The sequence below is a fragment of the Phoca vitulina genome, unplaced genomic scaffold, assembly GCF_004348235.1.
Source record: "Phoca vitulina isolate PV1807 unplaced genomic scaffold, GSC_HSeal_1.0 scaffold33, whole genome shotgun sequence".
Taxonomy (NCBI): Eukaryota; Metazoa; Chordata; class Mammalia; order Carnivora; family Phocidae; genus Phoca; species Phoca vitulina.
The window spans coordinates 540,899-561,345 of record NW_022589736.1 but is presented as its reverse complement, the minus strand read 5'-3'; the positions used below and the strand labels follow the sequence as shown (position 1 = coordinate 561,345).

The 20,447-nt window shown below is 49.7% G+C and overlaps 1 protein-coding gene across 3 annotated transcripts in view; it reads left to right on the top strand.

Moving 5' to 3' along the window:
- The window catches only part of PDPK1 (3-phosphoinositide dependent protein kinase 1), a 76,209-nt gene that overhangs the window by 30,811 nt on the left and 24,951 nt on the right, over positions 1-20,447 (top strand). For all 3 annotated transcript variants that reach the window (XM_032425580.1, XM_032425582.1, XM_032425581.1), the window contains 5 exons: positions 87-353; positions 4,220-4,262; positions 4,511-4,648; positions 9,154-9,298; positions 10,108-10,205. In XM_032425580.1, the coding sequence (XP_032281471.1) occupies positions 87-353; positions 4,220-4,262; positions 4,511-4,648; positions 9,154-9,298; positions 10,108-10,205 (691 nt within the window). The remainder of the gene's footprint in view (positions 1-86; positions 354-4,219; positions 4,263-4,510; positions 4,649-9,153; positions 9,299-10,107; positions 10,206-20,447) is intronic.

The following is a 20,447-nucleotide window of genomic DNA, read 5'->3' as shown; positions in this document are numbered from 1 at the left end:
CCTGTACTTGGTGTTAACACTTTAGTTCATACATTTAGGAAAAGTGAGCCACTCTGAGTCTTACCTCTTTTTCCTGTGTCCACCAGTATGACACTGTTCCAATTCAGTCCAGCGTGGTGTTATGTGCTTGCCCATCCCCATCAATGGTGAGGACCCAGACTGAGTCCGGCATAGCCCCTGGCATTCCCAGCGGTGGTAGCAGACAGGGCCCCACCATGGACAGCACCGCGGCCGAGGCCCGGCCAAGCACCAACTCACTGCAGCACACCACACAGCCGCCGCCACAGCCTCGGAAGAAACGGCCTGAAGACTTCAAGTTTGGGAAAATTCTTGGTGAAGGCTCTTTTTCCACAGTGAGTACCTGCCGCTGCTCTTTCTTGAACGAGTGTATTTTCCTTGGGAAGGCTGACTTTTCTCAGCGCTTGTAGCTAGGGGACCCCGTTACCAGGGCAGTGTTCTTCCCCAGGCGAGGGTCTCAGGCCCCTCCAGGGTTCTACTCCGGTTTTGAGGGTGATTTGGGGCCGCCTACCACCAAGTAAATCACATGGTTAAAATACCTAAGCCGTGACTTTGTAGATGAAAGCTTTAAAAGGCATCTATCTGTTGATCTTTCTGTTTGGTTTGGTTTGGTTTTTGATGCAGTTAATTTTTATTCTAACCAGTCATCAACAGATTCCATCTTGTGTCCTTGTGTCCCATTAGCAAGGTCTTAGGAAGCTTTTCTGTCCCTTCGTTTGGAAGTGTCAGTATCAATATCTCTTCAGAGCTTTTGGGAAACATTTAACGACCTTTACTGTTTCTCTGTTATTTAAAACAATATATAAAACAGCACAGCCTTGACCCCTGCTAGAGGTGCAGCCCCAAACCTGCTGGCCTCCGGGTTCTCGTGGCCTCAGTTTAGTCAGTACCTCTGTTTGCTACCTGAGTGAGTTGTGCCTGTCTTGTGGCATTTTTCCTTTTCCAGCAAAGAAATGAAGGTTCAGAGCAGCCCCTTTGCTGAGGTGGGAGCCCCACGTGGCTGTGATGAGGCCGGGGGCTTGCACAGGCTGGGGGGAGACCCAAGCACCAGCGCGCCCTGCGAATGGCCAGGGCCTTCTTGCCCGGCCTCTGGGAAGAAACCTTATGTGAAACGTGTTTCCCTTTTCTCTTTTTACATTCATGAAATGTTGCAAAATAAAAAGAAGAACATGAAGTTTTATAGCTCACCCATATTCTCAACTTAGTTTTGTTTTTTGTTTTTTTTTAAGATTTTATTTATTTATTTGACAGAGAGAGAGAGCAAGAGCAGGAACACAAGCAGGGGGAGTGGGAGAGGGAGAAGCAGGCTTCCCGCCGAGCAGGGAGCCTGATGTGGGACTCGATCCCAGGACTCTGGGATCATGACCTGAGCCGAAGGCAGACGCTTAACGACTGAGCCACCCAGGCGCCCCTCTCAACTTAGTTTTAATCAATGTTAACTTTTTGCTCCCTATATATATATATATATATATATATATATATTTTAAAGATTTTATTTGTTTATTTATTTATTTGAGAGAGAGGGAGCATGAGTGTGTGTGCACAAATGGGTAGAGGCAGAGGCAGAGGGAGAAGCAGACTCCCGCTGAGCAGGGAGCCCGATGCAGGGCCCCATCCTAGGACCCCCCAGGTCATGACCTGAGCCAAAGGCAGATGCTTCACCAGCTGAGCTACCCAGGAGCCTCCCCTTACATTTTTAATTTAGATTTTTTAGTGGTAGTTTCTGTTTAAATTATGAAAGACTTGTGCTCTTGTGATAAAAATCTTCAACTATGAGGATAGTACCCAGTAGTTCTGGTCCTCACAGATCCTCTCAGAAAGAAGAAACTAGGGGCGCCTGGGTGGCTCAGTCGTTAAGCATCTGCCTTTGGCTCAGGTCATGATCCCAGGGTCCTGGGATCGAGCCCCCCATCGGGCTCCCTGCTCAGCGGGAAGTCTGCTTCTCCTTCTCCCTCTCCCACTCCCCCTGCTTGTGTTCCCTCTCTCACTATGTCTCTGTCTAAATAAATAAATAAAATCTTAAAAAACAAAAAAAGAAAGAAAGAAAAAACTATTTTGAAAAGAACCTGGGTGTTCTGCACATTTACTTAAAATAGTCCGGTAAGAGAAGCAGTGTTCTCTCCCTCTCTGTTTTACCTCATGGACATTTATCCTGACTAGTAAATGAGGGCTTATTTGTGAAACTCCCCCTTGTCCGTGGGTCTACACAGTGGGTGAAAGTAGGCACCACCCATTCTGGATGATGCCTTCCTGATGTTGAAAAGCCCCGGCTATAGTTCTTGTCACCCCTGTGCCTTTTGAGCCCAGGTGCCAGGGAAAAGCACCATGAGTTGGAGGCTCCTTCCTGGCACTGTGTGGCATCCTGCAGCTCTGGGTCTCAGGTTATATGTGCTACCCTCAGGTCTTTTTCATCACTCCTGAAATAGAGACCACTTAAAATTAGATTTCCAGGGGAGGGTGGAGGACTAACGGCCATTCCCAGGCTGGGCAGGATCTGCACTTGGCCGAGCCTGGCCCTGGAGAGTGGGGAGGCCCGGCCTGCTGCTGCCTGGCCTCCTGGGGATGATCTTGACGTCCAGATTGGCTCTGCTGTCGGCCCCTGTGACGTGGAGGGATGCGTCATGCCTTGTTCCCTGGAAGAGGGATACTCCCTGCCCTGTGCCCATAAAGAAACCTGCATGTGAAATGTTGAATTCATACAACGGAAAGATTTCCTAAGTACCTCCTTCAGAAAGGATCCCATTAATTATTAGTACTTTCTTTTTTTTTTTTTTTAAGATTTTATTTTTTGACAGAGAGAGACACAGCGAGAGAGGGAACACAAGCAGGGGGAGTGGGAGAGGGAGAAGCAAGCTTCCCGCGGAGCAGGGAGCCTGATGGAGGGCTTGATCCCAGGACCCTGGGATCATGACCTGAGCCGAAGGCAGACGCTTAACGACTTAGCCACCCAGGCACCCAATTATTAGTACTTTCTAATAGTTTTTTTCTTGCCCTTTCCTACTAGGTAGCTAGTACGTGCTCCTGTGAAGAAATGTAATATTTCATAAACACATAACCTAGGGAGGGGTGTCTTTCCCCAGCCCCTCCCCATCACCTCCCAGTGCTTGAGAACAGTCCACATAGGTGTATTCCTCCAGAAAGATCTCTGAGATCTTTCCACTTGAGCACATATAATCCAGCCCCATTCTTCTTAATCACTGCAGTACGTTTCATATGGTGCTTTCCCAGGATCACTTCTGGTGAGTCTCCTGGAGAATTCTGTAATGGGATGAACATGACCTGTGGCCTCTGAAGGTCCTCCCTGGAGGCCCAGGGATCCCCCAGGATTTGGGCAGGTTTCCATCTGCACTCTGGTCCTCAGGCCATCCTTCCTGCACTTGTCTTAGGAGGGGCATCATCCGCCTCAGCTGGCTGTGGTAGGTGGGGGCTGCCCCAGCTCCCCAGCCAACTGGCCTCATCCGGCATGTGGAACTTGGTGCTCAGTTGTGCCCAGGGGTTGCTCATGTAGAAATCTCTTTTCCATGTTGTGCTGTGCCCTGTTGGCTCTCTGTCCCCACAGTGGAATGTGAGTACAAGCCTTAGGTGTGCTACTGAGAAAGTCCACCAAGAGTGGGACTGCACCCTGGGCAGGAGGTGCGGCTGGTGGGAGGTGCTCTCTGTGAGCCCCATGGGCCTTCTTGTGCCCTTGACGGCAGGGACAGTGCTTAGTGTACCTGAGTGCAGCATCAACTGAAATGTATGGTCACAGTTATTTGAAAAAGCCCAAATTCAGGGTGGCTTTACAATGAACATATACTGAGAACATATTCTAAAAGTTATTTTTTGAAGGAATTCCCAGGACCCATCTGAGCTATTATTTGCTGTTTCTTTGTACTGTTTGTGAGGGTTACATTAGTCCAAGATGTTCCTGAATCTATACTTCACTGCACCATGGGAACTTAGCAGCTGATGGAGAACCTTCTGAAGGCAGTTGATTGATCTATGCATTTCCTGTTTAGTAGAACACATTAACTTCATCATTAACATCCAGCCAAATTTGTTAGCACAGGACCAATATATTTGAATGCAATTTCAAATATTTAAATGTAATTTCATGGTGGGGGCACGTTAGCCTGTGTGGGCAGCTGCAAGGTGAGAGTCGATGCCCAGGTTATACTGAGTGTTTTTTCTCTTCTCTTTTCCCCTTTTCTTCCCAAACCAGGTTGTCCTGGCCCGAGAACTGGCAACCTCAAGGGAATATGCTAGTAAGTACTTAGTCTAGGGGGCTGTGTGTCTGGGATGCAGGGTAGGTCATGTATTGGTGGCTGCCATGCTGCCTAGCACTTGGAGGTTCTATGCTGATTTCAGGGGTGGGACGCTGGTGGTCTTAGAGACCACAGAGCTGGTGGGTAGGTTTTGTGAAAAACTTTAATTTGTATCAGTTACCTTTATGAGTTTTTTTTTTTTTTTTACCATTATCAATCGTAGTAACTTGCTTTTCTCTTACTTTAAGTTAAAATTCTAGAGAAACGTCACATTATCAAAGAGAACAAGGTCCCATATGTAACCAGAGAGAGAGACGTGATGTCACGCCTGGATCACCCGTTCTTTGTTAAACTTTACTTCACATTTCAGGATGATGAAAAGCTGTGTATCCTTTGAACAGTCAGAGCCTTCTGAAATCACACCGGTGACCCCGTACTGTTGAATCATGACCCCATTGTGTATTTTCACAAGTCGTTCCTTCCCTGGAAAGGACAAGGGTGGCATATTCTTTTTTTTTTTTTTTTAAAGATTTTATTTATTTATTTGGCAAGAGAGGGAACACAAGCAGGGGGAGTGGGAGAGGGAGAAGCAGGCCTCCCGCGGAGTAGGGAGCCTGATGCGGGGCTCGATCCCAGGACCCTGGGATCATGACCTGAGCTGAAGGCAGACGCCCAACGACTGAGCCACCTAGGCGCCCCAAGGATGGCATATTCTAAATACGAATGAATTCACATCACTTTGCTTTGGGAGCCCCTGGGATTGCTGACGTTCACTGAAGTAGAATGTTACTTCAAAAGAAATCATCACAAACCTTTTTTGAGGTTTTTTGTTCATAAGCATTGTATTTAAAGGATTATTATTATTTTAACTCCAGGGTTGCTGGACATTTATTCAAAGGCATTCCCTTGTTCCTCTAACTGGTATCCTTGGAATATCCATCAAGTGTCAAGTCCTCTGCTCAAAGCAGGGAAGTGAGGGAGGAAGAAGGATCTTGGGCATCCAGGGCCCCTCTCTGCCCTCTTTGGCCCAGGGGTATGGGATTTGGTTGGAAGGGACATCTTTACCAGGGTTAGCCCCCAAGTGAGAAGTCCAGGGATCCACCCACAGGAGCCCAAACTCTTTCCCACAGTACCCAGAACACTGTCCTCCCCAGGCCCTCCAGCCTCCCCCCCTTCTTCCTCCCCTCCGCCCTCCCCGTGGCCCCCACCCCAGTCTGCTCTCTGCCTGTGGATAGCTCTGATCACCCAGTGCCTCTGGCTCTCCAGCAAGGCTGTCACACCCCACTGATTGCTTCTTCTGCTCCCTGATTTCTCCACTAACCCCTGGAGCAATGTTTTTTCCCTTCTTTTACCTTTGCTTAGGGAACAGGGCAGGCAGGGCACCATGGTGGCCAGGGTAGGCCACACTGTGTTGTCTAGCTTGTCCCAGGGCTTTCCCATCATGTGGCCTGGCTGTCCAGTTTCTCCTCACTCCACAGCCCTTTCCTGTAGTTTTTGCCAACCAGGACCTCCCCAGCCCCTCTGTGCCCCAGCAACTCTGTCCCCAGTCCCAGCAGATGCTCTTCTGGTTTCTGCTCCCCTGAGAGAGGTCAGCTGTCAAATGGAGTTGCCTCGGGGCTTGTTCAGGCCTAAACCTCAGTCTTGGCCTTAGTTCTTTCCCTTCAGCCCTCACGTGTCCTCAGCTTGCACCCCCGCAATGCTGGTCCCCGTAAGGGCTTGGCTTCCCCCTCCACCCCCTCTCCCCCAGGCTTTCCCTACCTCTCTCTACACAGATTCTTCTGGTTTAGAACTTTGCTCCATCGCGTTCCCCCTTCAGCACCATTTTCTGGCCTCGTCAACTGTCAGCCAAATGTATTCTTTTGCTTACTGAGAAGTTCTTGTTGAGTGCCAGGTCATGGGGATATGCTGGTGAAAAGGTGACCAAGGCTCAGCCCTCAGGGGGTCTGCATTCCGTGGAGTTAGACACACCCAGACCATTAGTGTCCGTGGAGTAGACTTGAGGGAGCAAGGGCAGTGAGGGCAGGTAAGAGGGTGAAGGGAGGTGCTGCTCTTGTAGCTTGGTGGTCTGCAGGGACGTGGACTTCGGCCAGAGACCTGGGTGGAGCTAGGGCTGGAGTGCTTCTGTGCTGGTGGAGTGAAAAGGCTGGGCAGGGGCCAGCTTCTCCTCCCCTGGAGCCTGGCAGGAATTACAGATTTTCTTCTGAGTGTGCAGGGAGCCCCGAGGGGCTGGAGCAGAGCAGCCGTTTGCTGTGATAATGGCTGGTGCTGCACTGAAGGCTCTTGCAAGTGAGCCAGGCAAGGGCAGTGCAGTCAAGGTGGCTCCTGGGTGTGGGGCCTTGGGGTCGGGGTGCACAGGGGTGCTGTGACTGAGTCGGGAGAGACCAGGCTGGAGGTGTGTGTGGCGTTGGCGTCTGGGGCATCTGTGGGCACCGGCTGCTGCTGTGTGCTTGCTGGCAGAGCTCGGTGAGGAGTCAGGGAGGCATGCAAACTGAGGGCTGGCTGGCTGGCCGCTGGAGGGCACTCAGCAGGGAAGAGTTCTGAGGCCTGAGCCCGAGTCACCCCCACACAGAGACTGGCACGCAGGAGGCAGGGTGTTGCCGGTGAGCGGAGGACAAACCTCAGGGGCCGGGGGGTCCAGCTGGTTTCCAGTAGCGGGGTGCTTGGAGGCCAGGTCAGGTGCTGCGGACTGCTGGCCGAGTACCTAGGGCCTGGGTCTGCCTTGTGGAATGGCCCCTGTACAAGTTGTTCTGGGGTGGGGAGGGGATTTCAGGAGACGGTGGTGAGGGGGTCCGGGCAGCACACACAGTGGGTTCTGCCCAGTGGTCCCGCCTTCAGGGGGCAGCAGTAAAGTGATCTCTTAGCTAGAGGCGTGTAGGGCAGAAAGGGGGCTCCTTGTTGGTTTGTTTAGGGGTTAGAGAATGTATGCTTCTGCCTGGCTCCTGCATCACCCCTGTCCCCGCCATTCTGCCGTCACTGCTTATGGCCCCGAGGACATTGAAGAGTCTTCTTCATGGCTGCTCAGTGTCTCACCTTTGGGGCCACCTTGACTGGCTGCTTATCATTGTGTGTCCCCTCTTGCAGCTTGGGGACAGGAATAGTGCTCTAAGCCTTAGGAGGCTGCGCTCCAGTTCTGATCCTCCTTGGCTTTGTGACCTTGAGTCAGTTGCTTAACCTCTCTGGGCCAGGTTCTTCTGCCAAGCACAGGCATTGAGCTTACTGGGCTCTATCACAGGCTTGGTCTTCGCTCATCCTTCCAGGAATTCACCCACGTCATGGGAGAGAACGGCTTCCTCCTTGCTGCCCTGGGCCACTGCCTGTGCCAAGAGAGGGAGAAACGTTCTAGGATGTGAAGTGGACCCAGGAGGTGTGAGAGAGTACTTCTGGGGATGAGGAAGGTGTGTGGTTGGAGACAACACGGGCTTGGAGCCGGGACCCTCAACAGTTGTCATGTTCAGAACCTTTGATCACCCTAGCTTCACAGCTGAGCAGAGAACTAGAAGTGTCCCTCACCCAGGAAACAGGAACTCAAGGAGTGGTCAGATAAGGGGCAAACCCCGTGAAGCTCAGGGAGGTGCTGTGCCTGTGCCGAGGCCGAGCCTCCTTAAGTCTACTGCAGGCTCCTAAGCTCTCCTCAGTGCTGAGGTTCATAGCTAGTCCAGGTGGGGCTGCTGGCCCAGCCAGTGCCAAGCTGCTGCTTTGGGGTCAGACAGGCCAGAATCTGCAGGCTGCTGGGGAGGCGGCCACGGACACCAGCCTTCCCTGCAGAGAAGACAGAGCAGGGCGAGCTGTGAAGGGGTCTGGCTGGGACCCTTTTCCTTCCCTGTGAGTAAGGTGTATTTTTTTGCTTCAGGTTCCTGTTGTCCCAGTTGGAAGGGCTTGGGTGGCCACAGGTGGGACTGAATCAGAAACAGGTTTGGACAGCTTTGGTCGCTGGTCCCTTCCATCCTGGGCTTGTCCTCACTGGCCTGCAGCATCAGACTCTGTCCTCGGTGGGAGACCGCAGTGCCCTGGCGAACAGAAGCCAGATGGAAGACCTTGAGCGCCGGCCACCCCTTCCTGCCCTCAGAGCCACTACCTAGGACAGTGAGGACTCCTGTCACTGTGTCCCTTGGCTGCTAGGAAGCCGTGAAGTACCTGTAGGTTTCCATTTATAGGTGCAGATGTTTGGTGCTTCCAAGAGGAAGCTGTCATATGGGATCCGTTATTGTTCCAGTCTGTAATCCTTTTGGGAAGGGAGAATAGAAGCACATCACAGCACAGTGGTGTCCGAGGGAAAGATGCCTGTGTTCCTTGCGTCTCTCCCCAGCGGGTGGCCAATAAATAGACTCAAGAAGATAATAAAATGGTATTTGTCTTATAAGACTTGTTACTTTTTACTTGGACAGGAGCATGCATTTGAAAAACCTTTATATGAATTGACTCTTAGCACACCATGGAATGTAGTTGGTGCTCAATAAATGCTGTCTGTCCACTGTGGTGCGGGTTTGGAGGCTGAATTAGGATGGAGGGTCCCCTTCCCCTTGCTGAAGCCTGCTAAGAGGCATGTATGCTATGGGCTCTGGCCACTCTCTCTAGTGGCTTCCCTTCCTTGAGCCCTTGGGTGCCTTTGGGGATGGTGGGGTCCAGAAGGAGCAGTCAGGCCAAGGGGTGTGTGTCATTGTGTTCTTGGGGAGAAGCCCATCCTGGGGCCCGGGCCTGGGGCTGGGGCCAGGGAGTCCTATCAGCCCCGGCGGCTGTGGGTTTGATCACGACAGGGTCTGACCTGAAGAGGGACCACTATCTCAGGCCACGGGTACCTTTGGTTTTCATGAATTAAAAGTATTCCTATTGGGCTGTAAGGTTAGCTTAAAAAAATGACTTTTGTGCTCTTCCTTAACAATGCGATATCTAGACTTTGGTCTTAGTTATGCCAAAAATGGAGAACTCCTTAAATACATTCGCAAAATTGGCTCATTTGATGAGACGTGCACCCGGTTTTACACGGCCGAGATGGTGTCAGCTCTGGAGTACTTGCATGGCAAGGGCATCATTCACAGGTATCACACCAGCTGCCTGTGGGCTTTGCTCCCCGGGCCTCGGGGTCAGCTCTGTGGGCTTTTCTGGAGGGGTGGGAGGCCTCCTTGTGAGAACTAAGGAGAAGTTGATGTCACCTGATGTTGAGACTCACGGGCCTCCCAGTACCAGGTGAAGTTGGTGGCCGGTGGCGCTCTGGGCTGTCCCAACTTGTGCTTTTAGTCCCCGCCTTGTAGCTCGCGGGTGCGCTTCTTTCTGATCTCCGTTTCCGTAACTCTCCGATATTGTCAAATCGAAAGTGTTCATATGAGCTCTTTTGTTATTGTTGCTGTTACGGATGGTTTTTTATTGTGGTGAAATACACATAACAAAATTTAACATTTTAACCTTTTTTTCTGGTTTTATTGAGAAACAATGAACATTGATCACTGTATATGTCAAAGGTGTACAACATGATGGTTGATTTATATATATTGTGAAATGATTACCTGACCACAATAAGTTTCAAAGATCTTACTTTTATGGGTTAAAAATGATGGATTACACTTTAATAAAAAGTGTATTGAAAATGACAGATGCGTTTATGAAGTAATGTAGTTTGAATCTACTCATTAGATGCAGTTGGATATTTGTTCAGTGTGAACTTTCTAGACTTGCATTCTTGGTTGTTAGTCCATAAAGATTGTAAGTATGTATGTATGTATGTATTTATTTACTTATTTAAGATTATAAGTATTTAATCAGTTCATTTGTTTTCAGCAAAACTTAAGAGTGTGTAATAACATTGCTATTTAAATATTTCATCTCAAATGTACAAAATCTGCTTTCACAGGGACCTGAAACCAGAAAACATTTTGTTAAATGAAGACATGCACATCCAGATCACAGATTTCGGAACAGCAAAAGTACTATCCCCGGAGAGTAAACAAGGTGTGTGAGTGCCCTGTTTCTAGGCACGTCCCAGTTCATTGCTTAAGATCAAAAACAGCTTCTTAGAAATGTGTTCAATGGCATTATATTCGTTGTCAGTGACATGTTAGTCATACCTTTGCTGTTGTAAAGTAGACATTTAAGCTTTCACAGGGGCAGGCCCTGGCTTCCGTGGTGGCTCTGTCTGAAGGCCTGCGCAATTTGCACCTGGTCTGGAGGGAAGGTTCTTCTGGGCAGTTTGTGGTTGGTCTGCCAGCCCCTCTCTGCATGTTGGTGTCCTAGGTCCCTGTGAGCGCCTGGGAGTGTCCGCTACGGCTCAGCTTCCCCAGTCCTAGAAGATGCCAGGGTGCCACGTTTGTTCCTGGTCTTCTGTGCGGGAGCATGGGGTCTGTGGAGTCAGCTCCCAGCCCTCCCGTGTTGGCACCGTGGGTTGTAACTGTGAGAGCACTGTCCCTATGTCCCAGTCCCCGCCGTCTGCCTGTCTCCCCGTCCCCTGTGTGTAGTTGATCAGGCACGCCGATCGTAGTGAAGTTCTGTGAAATTACAGAACAAGTGGGGGCTGACGTTTAATCTGCTGCTCAAGTGCACATTTATAATTACAAACCCTCCTAATCACTGTTCCCCTAGGGTAATTCCTGGTGTTGGTTTGTGCATCATGACCGCTCCATCACCTGAGGAGGAGTTGCTGACAGTAAAGTGGGCCAGAAGAGTCCCTTGGGGTGTCCTGGCTAGACACTGGGGACCTTGAAAATGAACCTTGAGTCAGGACACGTGTCTCGAACAGAGCCACCCTGAGCCTGGCCCGCGAGGCTGGGCATTGTGCTCACCTCTGCCAGGGCTCGTGGGGACTCGTGAGAGAGGACTGGGTTCAGATGGAAGCAACCACCTCGCTACAGCTGCCCTCCTGTAGAGAGGGGAGCTGTGAGCCCCATGAAGCAGTGGGAGAGCCTTCTAGCTCGGCCGGGCAGGCCTTGTCTGCCTCAGGTTGAACTGAGGCCCCCTTAGTGAGCGGGTGCACGCAGGGCGGCTACCGGGCTGATACCTGGGGTCCCCTCCTCCTGGCTGCATCTGGCTGGGCCTCTGTGAATTCTCTTCCAAAGGGTGCTTTATCTTTGCTTCCCAGGTGCTCTTGCAGCCCCGTGTTTTCACCCTCAGGATTATTGTGAAGATTCTGTTAGTTAGTGCCTTCCCGTTTGTGCAGACACTCATTGAATCACCAAGACTGTGTCTTGGATTTGGGAACTTCTCTGAGAATCCTAGGGCACCACTCTTTGGAGCCAAAACAAAACTTGCAATCAAGGAAGACACTTTTATTTCTCAACAAATTTCAGTCCTGGTGCCACTCTCCTGCCTTTTGCAGCTCCCTTTCCCGCCTTCCCACCTTGGGGAAGTCCTTTGGGCACTTGTGAGAGGCCCTGAAATCTTGATCTACTTGATTCATTCCTATCACACAGTAACATCGTTTTTGTGGATACGGTGTAACCCATATCCATAAGCATTGTCCATGACCCAGGTGAACTGAACAGGAACTGCCATGGCCCCATTTTTGTCATCTCATGTGTGACTTCCTGTGGGGCCCCCCAGTCAGCCTCAGGAGCCATCCCCCTCGTGATCTGCTCTGTCCGTTTTTCCTCTGTGCACATTCCCTTTAGAATCTGATACTTGGCACAAGCTAGTCCTGTTGCCTTGTAGCCATTTAGAAAATAGAAGAATTTAAATGCATTAGTGAAATAAACCTGCATTTCTTTCTTTCTAGAAGTAGAAGTCTAAAAGTCCTTAGACCGTGAACCAGGGAGAGCTGCTCGTATATATGGATGAGTTGGCTGTTTTTTTCCTTCTTAGGGAAAGAGGGAAAAACATGTATAATTATGTGAGTGATTCACTTTAGTGACTTGCTCTCACTTTCTGTTTGAAGTAGTTCAGACTCTTAGAATTTATTCTTGAATTAGCTTTTAACTTTGTACGTCGTACAGAGGTGGTTTCCCGAAGACCTCTTAAGCTTGCAGAGAGCAAGCATTGGTGGGAACATGACCCGGGCTCCTTAACTGTACTGTGCACATGAGCTTGTTTCACCCTCCTAGCAAGAGGCAGGTTGTCTATCTTCCCAGACCTCTGTCCCAGTGGGTCGTTCCTGGGTCTCTCTCACTGCTTCCTGTTGGGTCAGAGTGGCCCCATGGTTGTGAGTGGCAGGAATAAGAAACAGCAGGTAGCTGTTGAGGGTGTGTGGGATTGATGAGGACTTCCTAGCTCAGAGGACTTGTGACTTCTAACCTAACCTAACAAGGGTCCCACAGACCTATCCGAGTGGGGGCAGCTTCATCATGCAGAGTAAGCCCCTTGTCTGTGGCTGTGTCACTGGCCTTTGCCTCTTTGTAAGAGGTTTGGGGAGCTCAGGAGGCCAGAGGTTCAGACTTAGGGTTTGTGTCTAGAAACCTGTGTCTTGAGCTGTGTTGGCCTTTCTGGTGTGCACCCAGATGCGGAGGTTCCACTCACCAAACGGGCAGGGCTGGTAGGTGTTGGGGGCAGGTGACGGGAGAGGGGTTGGGGGGAGGAGGCTGGAGAGCCGGTCACTTCTGTCACTCCCTCCAGCTGTACCTTCTGTGTAGATGGCCATCATCCCGACCCTCGGACCAGTATTGACCCCCTCTGGCTGTGCTGTGGACTCTGGACCCTGCCCCAGCGCCCCTGCCTCCCCCCACCCCGCCCCGTGTAGCAAGGGCAGGACAGCTCCACCCAGCCCAGAAGCAGAGCTCACACGTTAGAGGAGAAAGTCCAGTTCCTGTACTTACACCACCAGATACAGCTCTTTACATCGAGAAATGGTTTACTCTGGTCTTCTCAATCTTGGTGTTTGTTTAGTCATAGCTATGATAAATGCAGTTGGTTTTTTTTTGTTTGTTTGTTTAACAGAGAGTACTTGCTTTTTGTAAAATTCAAACCATGCATGTGACCTGATTTCCACCATCATCAATTTGTTTTCTCAGTAAATATTTTAGTATTTATCACTAAAATATAAAGTTTCTTTTAAAAAATATGACTACACAGGGCACCTGGGTGTCTCAGATGATTAAGCGTCTGCCTTCAGCTTGGGTCATGATCCCAGGGTCCTGGGATCGAGCCCCATATCGGGCTCCTGGCTCAGCGGGGACCTTGCTTCTCCCTCTCCCACTGCCTCTCCCCCCCGCCCCCATCCATTCTCTCTCTGTGTCTCAAATGAATAAATAAAATCTTCAAAAAAAAAATGACTACAATAGCAAACCATCTTCATACATAAGAAACTAACAGTAATTCCTTTATATCCCAAAATACTGTGTTAAATTTCCAGTTGTCATAATTCTACATCATAATTTTTTTGGTGGTTATCTACTTGAATCAGGATTCAAATAAAGCTCCACATTGGGCTTAGCTGATTTGTTTCTTAAATTTCTTTTTCACTATTTTTTCCCTTGCAGTCTGTTGAAGAAACCAGGTCATTTGTCTTAGAGAGTTTCCTGGAGTTTCCTGATTGCACCTCTTTGGAGTCATGTAACAATGTTCCTGTCCCCTCTGTGCGCTGGAAATGGGAAGTTAGATCTGGCCCCTTGATCCCATGCACATTCAGTCCTCTCACACCAAAGGCTGGGGTGTGTTCTCCATTAGGACACTCATAACACTCCGTCATCTCTCTCTGTGATGTCAACAGCCCTTTATAACCATAATGGCCTAGATCCACTAATTCTCTAGAGAATGCAGAATGATCATAGCCTAATTCCTTCGTTCATGGGCTGGAGTTCTTTGAAGAAAAACTTCCCCATAGCAATTATTTGGTTAACTATAGTGGTATTGACTAAGGAGGAAGAACAGAATAAATGCTTAATTTCCTTTCCCCTTCATTTGCCACTTGTGAAAACCTTCAACTGGTTCACTGTCCTCCTTCAGTATTGACCAGTTCATCAAAAACATGATTTACCCCTTCCTCGCACCATACGCAAAAGCTAACCCCGAAGTTAACTTGGCTAGACCAGAGATGTGAATGTAGAATGCAGAAACTGAACCTCTTGAAAGGAAGTGTAGGTGTAAATCTCCATGACCTTGGGTTAGGCAGTGAGTGGTTTCTTAGATACGCCACCTAAAGCATGAGCAACAGAAGAAAAATAGACTGCATTCAGTTGGGAAAGTTTTGTGCTGTGTTACCGTTCAGAAAGTGAAATGGGAAAAAATATCTCCAAATCATATATCTTAAGGGACTTATACCCAGAATGTATAAAGAACTCATAACTCAAGAAATAAAATGAAATAATTTAAAAGTGGGCACAGGGTCTGAATAGATGTTTCTCCAAAGAAGACAGACAAATGGCCTGTAAACACATGAAAAAATGCTCAAGGTCATTGGGGAAATGGCAGATCAAAAGCACACTGAGCTACCGCTTCTAGGACGCCTGTGATCAAAATGACAGACCGTGATGACAAGCCTTAGCAAGTGTGTCAAGGGACCGAAGCCCTCGTGTTCTGCAGGCGGGAATGTGAAATGGTGCAGTCGCTCTGGAAAGCAGGCTGGCAGCCCCTCCAAAGGTTAGCCATAGTTACCTTGTAACTCAGCAGTGGTACTTGCCAGGGCATACCCAAGAGTGGAAAACATGTTCACAGAAAAAAGGTGTACAGGAATGGTGAGAGCAGCTTTCTGTATGCTAGCCAGAACGTGGAGAAAACTCCAGTGTCCATCAGCTGATCATGCACATGGGACTTGTCATTTCTTTCAGAAATCTTTCTTAGTTTTCAATGTATAAGCTTTGTACTGTTTTTAGTAAATCCCTGTTTTATTTTTGAGGCTATTGTAAGTGGAATTGTTTTCCAAATTTCATTTTCAGATTATTCACTGCAACTATATAGAAATACATTTGATTTTTGTGTCCTGCGGCCTGGCAGAATTTGCTTCTTAGTTGTGATAGTTTTTTGTTTGTTTTTTTTTTTTGTTTTTTTGTTTTTGGTTTGGTGTTTTTAAAGATTTTATTTATTTATTTATTTGACAGAGAGAGAGAGAGAGAACACAAGCAGGCAGAGTAGCAGGCAGGAGAGGGGGAAGCAGGCTCCCCGCTAAGCAGGGAGCCCGATGCGGGGCTCGATCCCAGGACCCTGGGATCATGACCTGAGCTGAAAGCAGACGCTTAACAGACTGAGCCACCCAGGCGCTCCGCTGTGATAGTTTTTTAATGAATTCCTCAAAACTTTCTGCATGTAAGATCAAGTCATCTGTGATTCAAGATGGTTTTACTTTTTCCTTTCCACTCTGGACGCCTTTTATCTCTTCTTGCCCACCTGCCCTGGTAGGACCTCCAGGACCTTGTGGAGTCAGCGGGGCCAGAGCAGGTGCCCCTTGTCATGTTCCTGATCTTAGGGGAGAAGCTTCAGTCTCTCACCATCGAGTGGGATGCTCGCTGTGGGGTTTTCCTAGACGCCCTGATCAGGTTGAGGAGGTTCCTTTCTCTTCTTACTTTGTGACGTATTTTTGTCATGAAGGAGTGTTGAATTTTTATTAGATCCCTTTTCTGAATCTGTTGAGATGATCATGTGGTTTTTCCCTTTATGATAATGATACATAGTATATTTATTGATTTTTATATGTTGAACCACCCTTGTATTCCTGGGATAAACACCACTTGGTCATGGTGCAGACTCCTCTTGATGTGTCGCTGTATTCAGTGTGCTCATCTTTTGTCCAAGAGGTCAGCCCATTTTGTGGAGTGTGTTTGCTGTGCTTCACTTGGGGGCTTATGGGTACGATACGAGCAGTCTGCTGCACTTCCAGCTTTGAAGAGAGTATAGGTGTCCTCTGACCTCAGAGACACTTCTTGAGGTCCCTCCTTCCTCACTGGCACTTCTGAGTCCGAGGTGGTGGCCAGAGCGTTCCACGGCCCAGGATGCTGGTTAGTTTCTTTGAATCACTTTCAGGGTGGAGACAACAACCCAGCCCAAGACCCTCTTCTTTACCCTGACCCTGTGGCCTACTTCCAGTGGGTCAGTGGCGTGGAAATGGCAGCGTTTTGGCCAGTGGTGGGTTCTGGACCTGGTTTTCTAACTGGTGGAGCAGTTTGGCCTTCGGTTCATCTCTGAGCCTCTGCGGGGAGGGAACTAGGTTATCTGTGCATTTCTAATGCTCTCTGGGGCTCTTACCCTGGTGTCATGCATAGAAGTTGGCTGTCTGTGAAGCTGAGAGGAGAAAGTTGCTTATTTTCCCTAAACCTTCAGTGAAATTGAACATTTCCTTTAATTATGAAAGTAGGCAACAAATGTCTGCTGTCATCAGGAACAGTCACAGGTGTTTCTCTGTTCCGTTACAGTTGTCACAGATTCCTTTTTTTTTTTTAGATTTATTTATTTATTTTAGAGCATACACAAGTTGGGGGAGGAACAGAGGAAGAGGGGGAGAGAGAATCTCCAGCAGACTCCCCACTGAGCTCGATCCCACGACCCTGAGATCATGACCTGAGCCAAAATTGAGTCGGACAGTCAACCAACTGAGCCACCCAGATGCCCCCGCCCCCAGCTTCTTTTTTTTTTTTTTTAAGATTTATTTATTTGGGAGAGATGGAGTGCAAGTGTGCACCCACGCTACCACCAGGAGCGGCAGAGGGAGAATCTCCCCTAGACTCCCTGCTGAGCACAGAGCCTGCCGTGGGCTCCATCTCACGACCCTGAGATCATGACCCTGAGCTGAAACCAAGAGTCGGAGGACACTCAACTGACTGAGTCCCCCAGGCGCCCCCACAGTTGTCACAGATTCTTGGTCTGTCATGTGCCCCATTGCTGCTTTAGGGTTACCGTATTGTTAGACTTGCCAGATCTTGTTATTACACCGATAAAGAAAATCACATACTATTACATCACACTGTCACTGCTTTAATATTTTGGTATTTTCATCCTTTGTCCTCCTGCATATTTTGTTATGCCTTTAGAACATCATTCTGAGGGCAGCCCTGTTCTTTTCCATGTGCTAGAGGAGTCATTCATCTCATGACTAACGAGAGCTCCTGTCCTCGGGGGTGATTTCATACCTCCCTGGGGACTCAGAGTCCCGCCTCTAAGAAGGTGGGCATGGGCTCCTGGGTGAGGAAGCAGCAGGTGTCATGGGAGACAAGCCGACCCAGGCCCAGAAAGCCTACAACAACCACACAGCCCTAATGACATCATGATTCACTGTTTAAAGCCCAGCCATGGGCTGGGGTGGGAATGGTGTATACCTTTTAGACTTTATTTGGTGCATCATGTAGCTTTTTTTTTTTTAAGATTTTATTTATTTGACAGAGAGAGACAGAGCGAGAGAGGGAATACAAGCAGGGGGAGGGGGAGAGGGAGAAGCAGGCTTCCCGCCGAGCAGGGAGCCCAATGCGGGGCTCTATCCCAGGACCCTGGGATCATGACCTGAGCCGAAGGCAGGCGCTTAATGACTGAGCCACCCAGGCGCCCCTTCATCATGTAGCTCTTTAAAGGCACAACACCTCTATATATTGTTTGATGGCCTGAATTATTTATTTAATTATGCGTAAATACATCTTTCCATACAAAAATACGTTTTTAGAACTTTTTAATAGTAGCATTAAAAAAACAAATCTCAGGGGCACCTGGGTGGCTCAGTCGGTTGGGCATTCGCCCTCGGCTTGGGTCGTGATCCCAGGATTCTGGGATCGAGCCCCATGTGGGGCTCCTTGATCAGCGGGGAGTCTGCTTATCCCTCTCCTTCTGTGCTCTCTTGCTCTCTCTCAGGTAAATAAATAAAATCTTAAAAAATAAAATAAAAAAACAAATCGCAGAAGCAACTCATGTTTACTATGCAGAATGGACACAGTAGAGGCAGTGAATTACCAAGTGGGGCTCCCGGGGTCCGTGTCATCCTGCTGTCTCTGCTGGATCTGTCCTTGAGGACCAGGTGCCAGGAGTGGAGTTGCTGGCTCAGAGGGCAAGTTTGTTCTCTATGAATTTTGCTGCTTTTTGGAAAATGACTCCTTTCCGAATCCCCACCAATAGCACTGTGTGTGTCTTCTCAAATCTTTGCCAACAGTGTGTATTTCCTTTTTTATCTTTGCTGATTTGATAGGCCATCATGTTTTAATTTGCATTTCTTTGATTCATTGCATCATTGAATGGTTTCATTTCGTTTTGGCTCTGGGTTTCTTTTTTCCTCTTATGAATCACCTCAGTGTTCTTGGCAGTATCACTCAGGGTCCTGGCAGGATGCAAATGCAGCCACAAAGTCTTTACAGGAAAATAACTTAATGAAGGGAGCAGTTACAGAGAGCTGGGCCGAAGAAGCAACAGGGCTGGATCCCCACAGTGGTACTGTGAGCCTCTCGGGCCCAGGGCAGGTCGGGGGCATCATGGGGGGAGAGCGGTGCGGCATGGGGTGAGGCAGGAGGAGTAATACCCATGGCTCTCTCCTGCCCCCCCCCCGGGGGGCTCCTGCTGACTCCAGGGCTGTAGTGCCCAGGATCCCCCCCCGGAGCATCAAGGAGGACAGAGAACACGTTTGGGGACACATGGGGAAGAGCGAGCACACTGGCTTCGTCCGTGTTTTCTTCCTGGATATTTGCCTCAGAGGCCTTTGGACAGCAGTCAGGAGGTCTCCCCCGCGGTGAGCCCCCGCCAATTTAAGGCCTCCCCAGGGATGGTGAGCGGGGACACGATGGCCTCTCTCAGCCCAGACGCCACGTGCTGCATTGGTGTGGCTGGGCGCCCTGGTTTCCGTTTGCATTTTAATTCAGGTGTTGTGTTATTTATAGCCATATGCTGTCAAGAATTTTGTAGACAGACCAAACATAGGTCTGCTGTGTTTTGTCCCAGGAAGCTGTAACCTCAAGTCATTTCTCTGTCAGGACCAGTCTGAGGTGCCCAGTACAGAGCCTGCAGTCAAGTGCAGAAGGAGAAGGTTGCTTCCCCCGACTTAACACACACACAGCCGCGCAGGAAAGACGAAGGCACGTTCAGCTGTTCTCCCTTCCCCAGCTCCCCTTCCTCCAGAACGTCCCAGAACGGAGCTGGCTCCTCCTGTTCTATTTAGGGCCGTGTCTTCAGAGGGTCGGAGAGCGCCGTCCTAGGGAGGCTGCATGGAGGCCACCGAGGGCCTGGGGACGTGTGGGGCTGGAGAGCTCCTGCTGTTTGCAGCCTGTGGGATGCTTAGCTGCAGCCCTGGCGTCTGCGCACTAGGTGACCAGAGCTCCCTTCCGCCCCCGTTGTGCCAGCTGGAAATGTCTCCCGGCGTTGGCAGATGTCCCCTGGGGGCCTGTCTGTCCCCAGCTGAGAACCCTGCATAGAAAAGTTCAGACACTTGTCAGTAAGCCCACCTGGCAGGACCCTGCATGGGGCTGGTTGCTGCTTTCTGTGTCCCGGGTTTCAGAAGTGGCCTGGAGGTCTGGAGACCATTCGCTGGTAGGTGTGTTGCTGTGATGTTTTACTTCTTAGATCGGTTCAGGAAAATATGTCCTTAGGGACAAATACTTTTAGCAGGGATTATTAAAGATAATGAGAAAAAGGACCCTTTGATCTGCGAAAGGGTCAGGCTAAGTCACGGGGCTTGTATGCCCAGAGCAATATGCTGTTGAACCGTGGTTAGGTCTCCTGTCTGCCACGGGTTGCTGGGACAGGAGACAGGGCCGTGCTGGAACCTGCTGCTGGGAAAGGTGGTCTCCTCCAGGGGCCTGTCCGAGCAGGACCAGAGCCTTGCCAACAGCTGTCCGGTGTGGGTACAGGGTGCTCTTTATGTGGGGCCGGGTGTGGAAGGCCATGCGTGGCAGGTCACGGCAAGTGATGGCGGGGGTGTCTCCCGGGAAGTGTCAGGGGTGACGCAGCATTTCACATGCTCCTAAGAGAAGGGTTTTACTCTCAGACAGTGGGCAGTTGTCACATGGGAATCCCAGTCCTGTGTCTGTCGGTCACAGGGAAAGGCGGAGTGACTGTGCTGTCCTGCATAGCAGAGGACGCCCCATGCAGATGCCTCAGGAGCCATGTGGTAGAGCAGGCCGGCTCCTGCCCAAAGTGCCGCCCTGTCGGGGCTGCTTAGCTGCTCATGAGCGCCTGAGGACCTTGATGGCCACTGGGGTGACTTGGGTGTTGTTGTGTCATCTGTTTTGTGATGGGCAGGTCCAGAGGGTCCTGCTGTCACTGACCCTAGGAGTCTGTGGGTTGAGCTTGGCGAACCTGGTGTTGCACAGCCCAGTACCAGAGGTGGCAGGGTGTTTGGAAGGTTCCCTGGCCAGAACTCCTGGGTCTCAC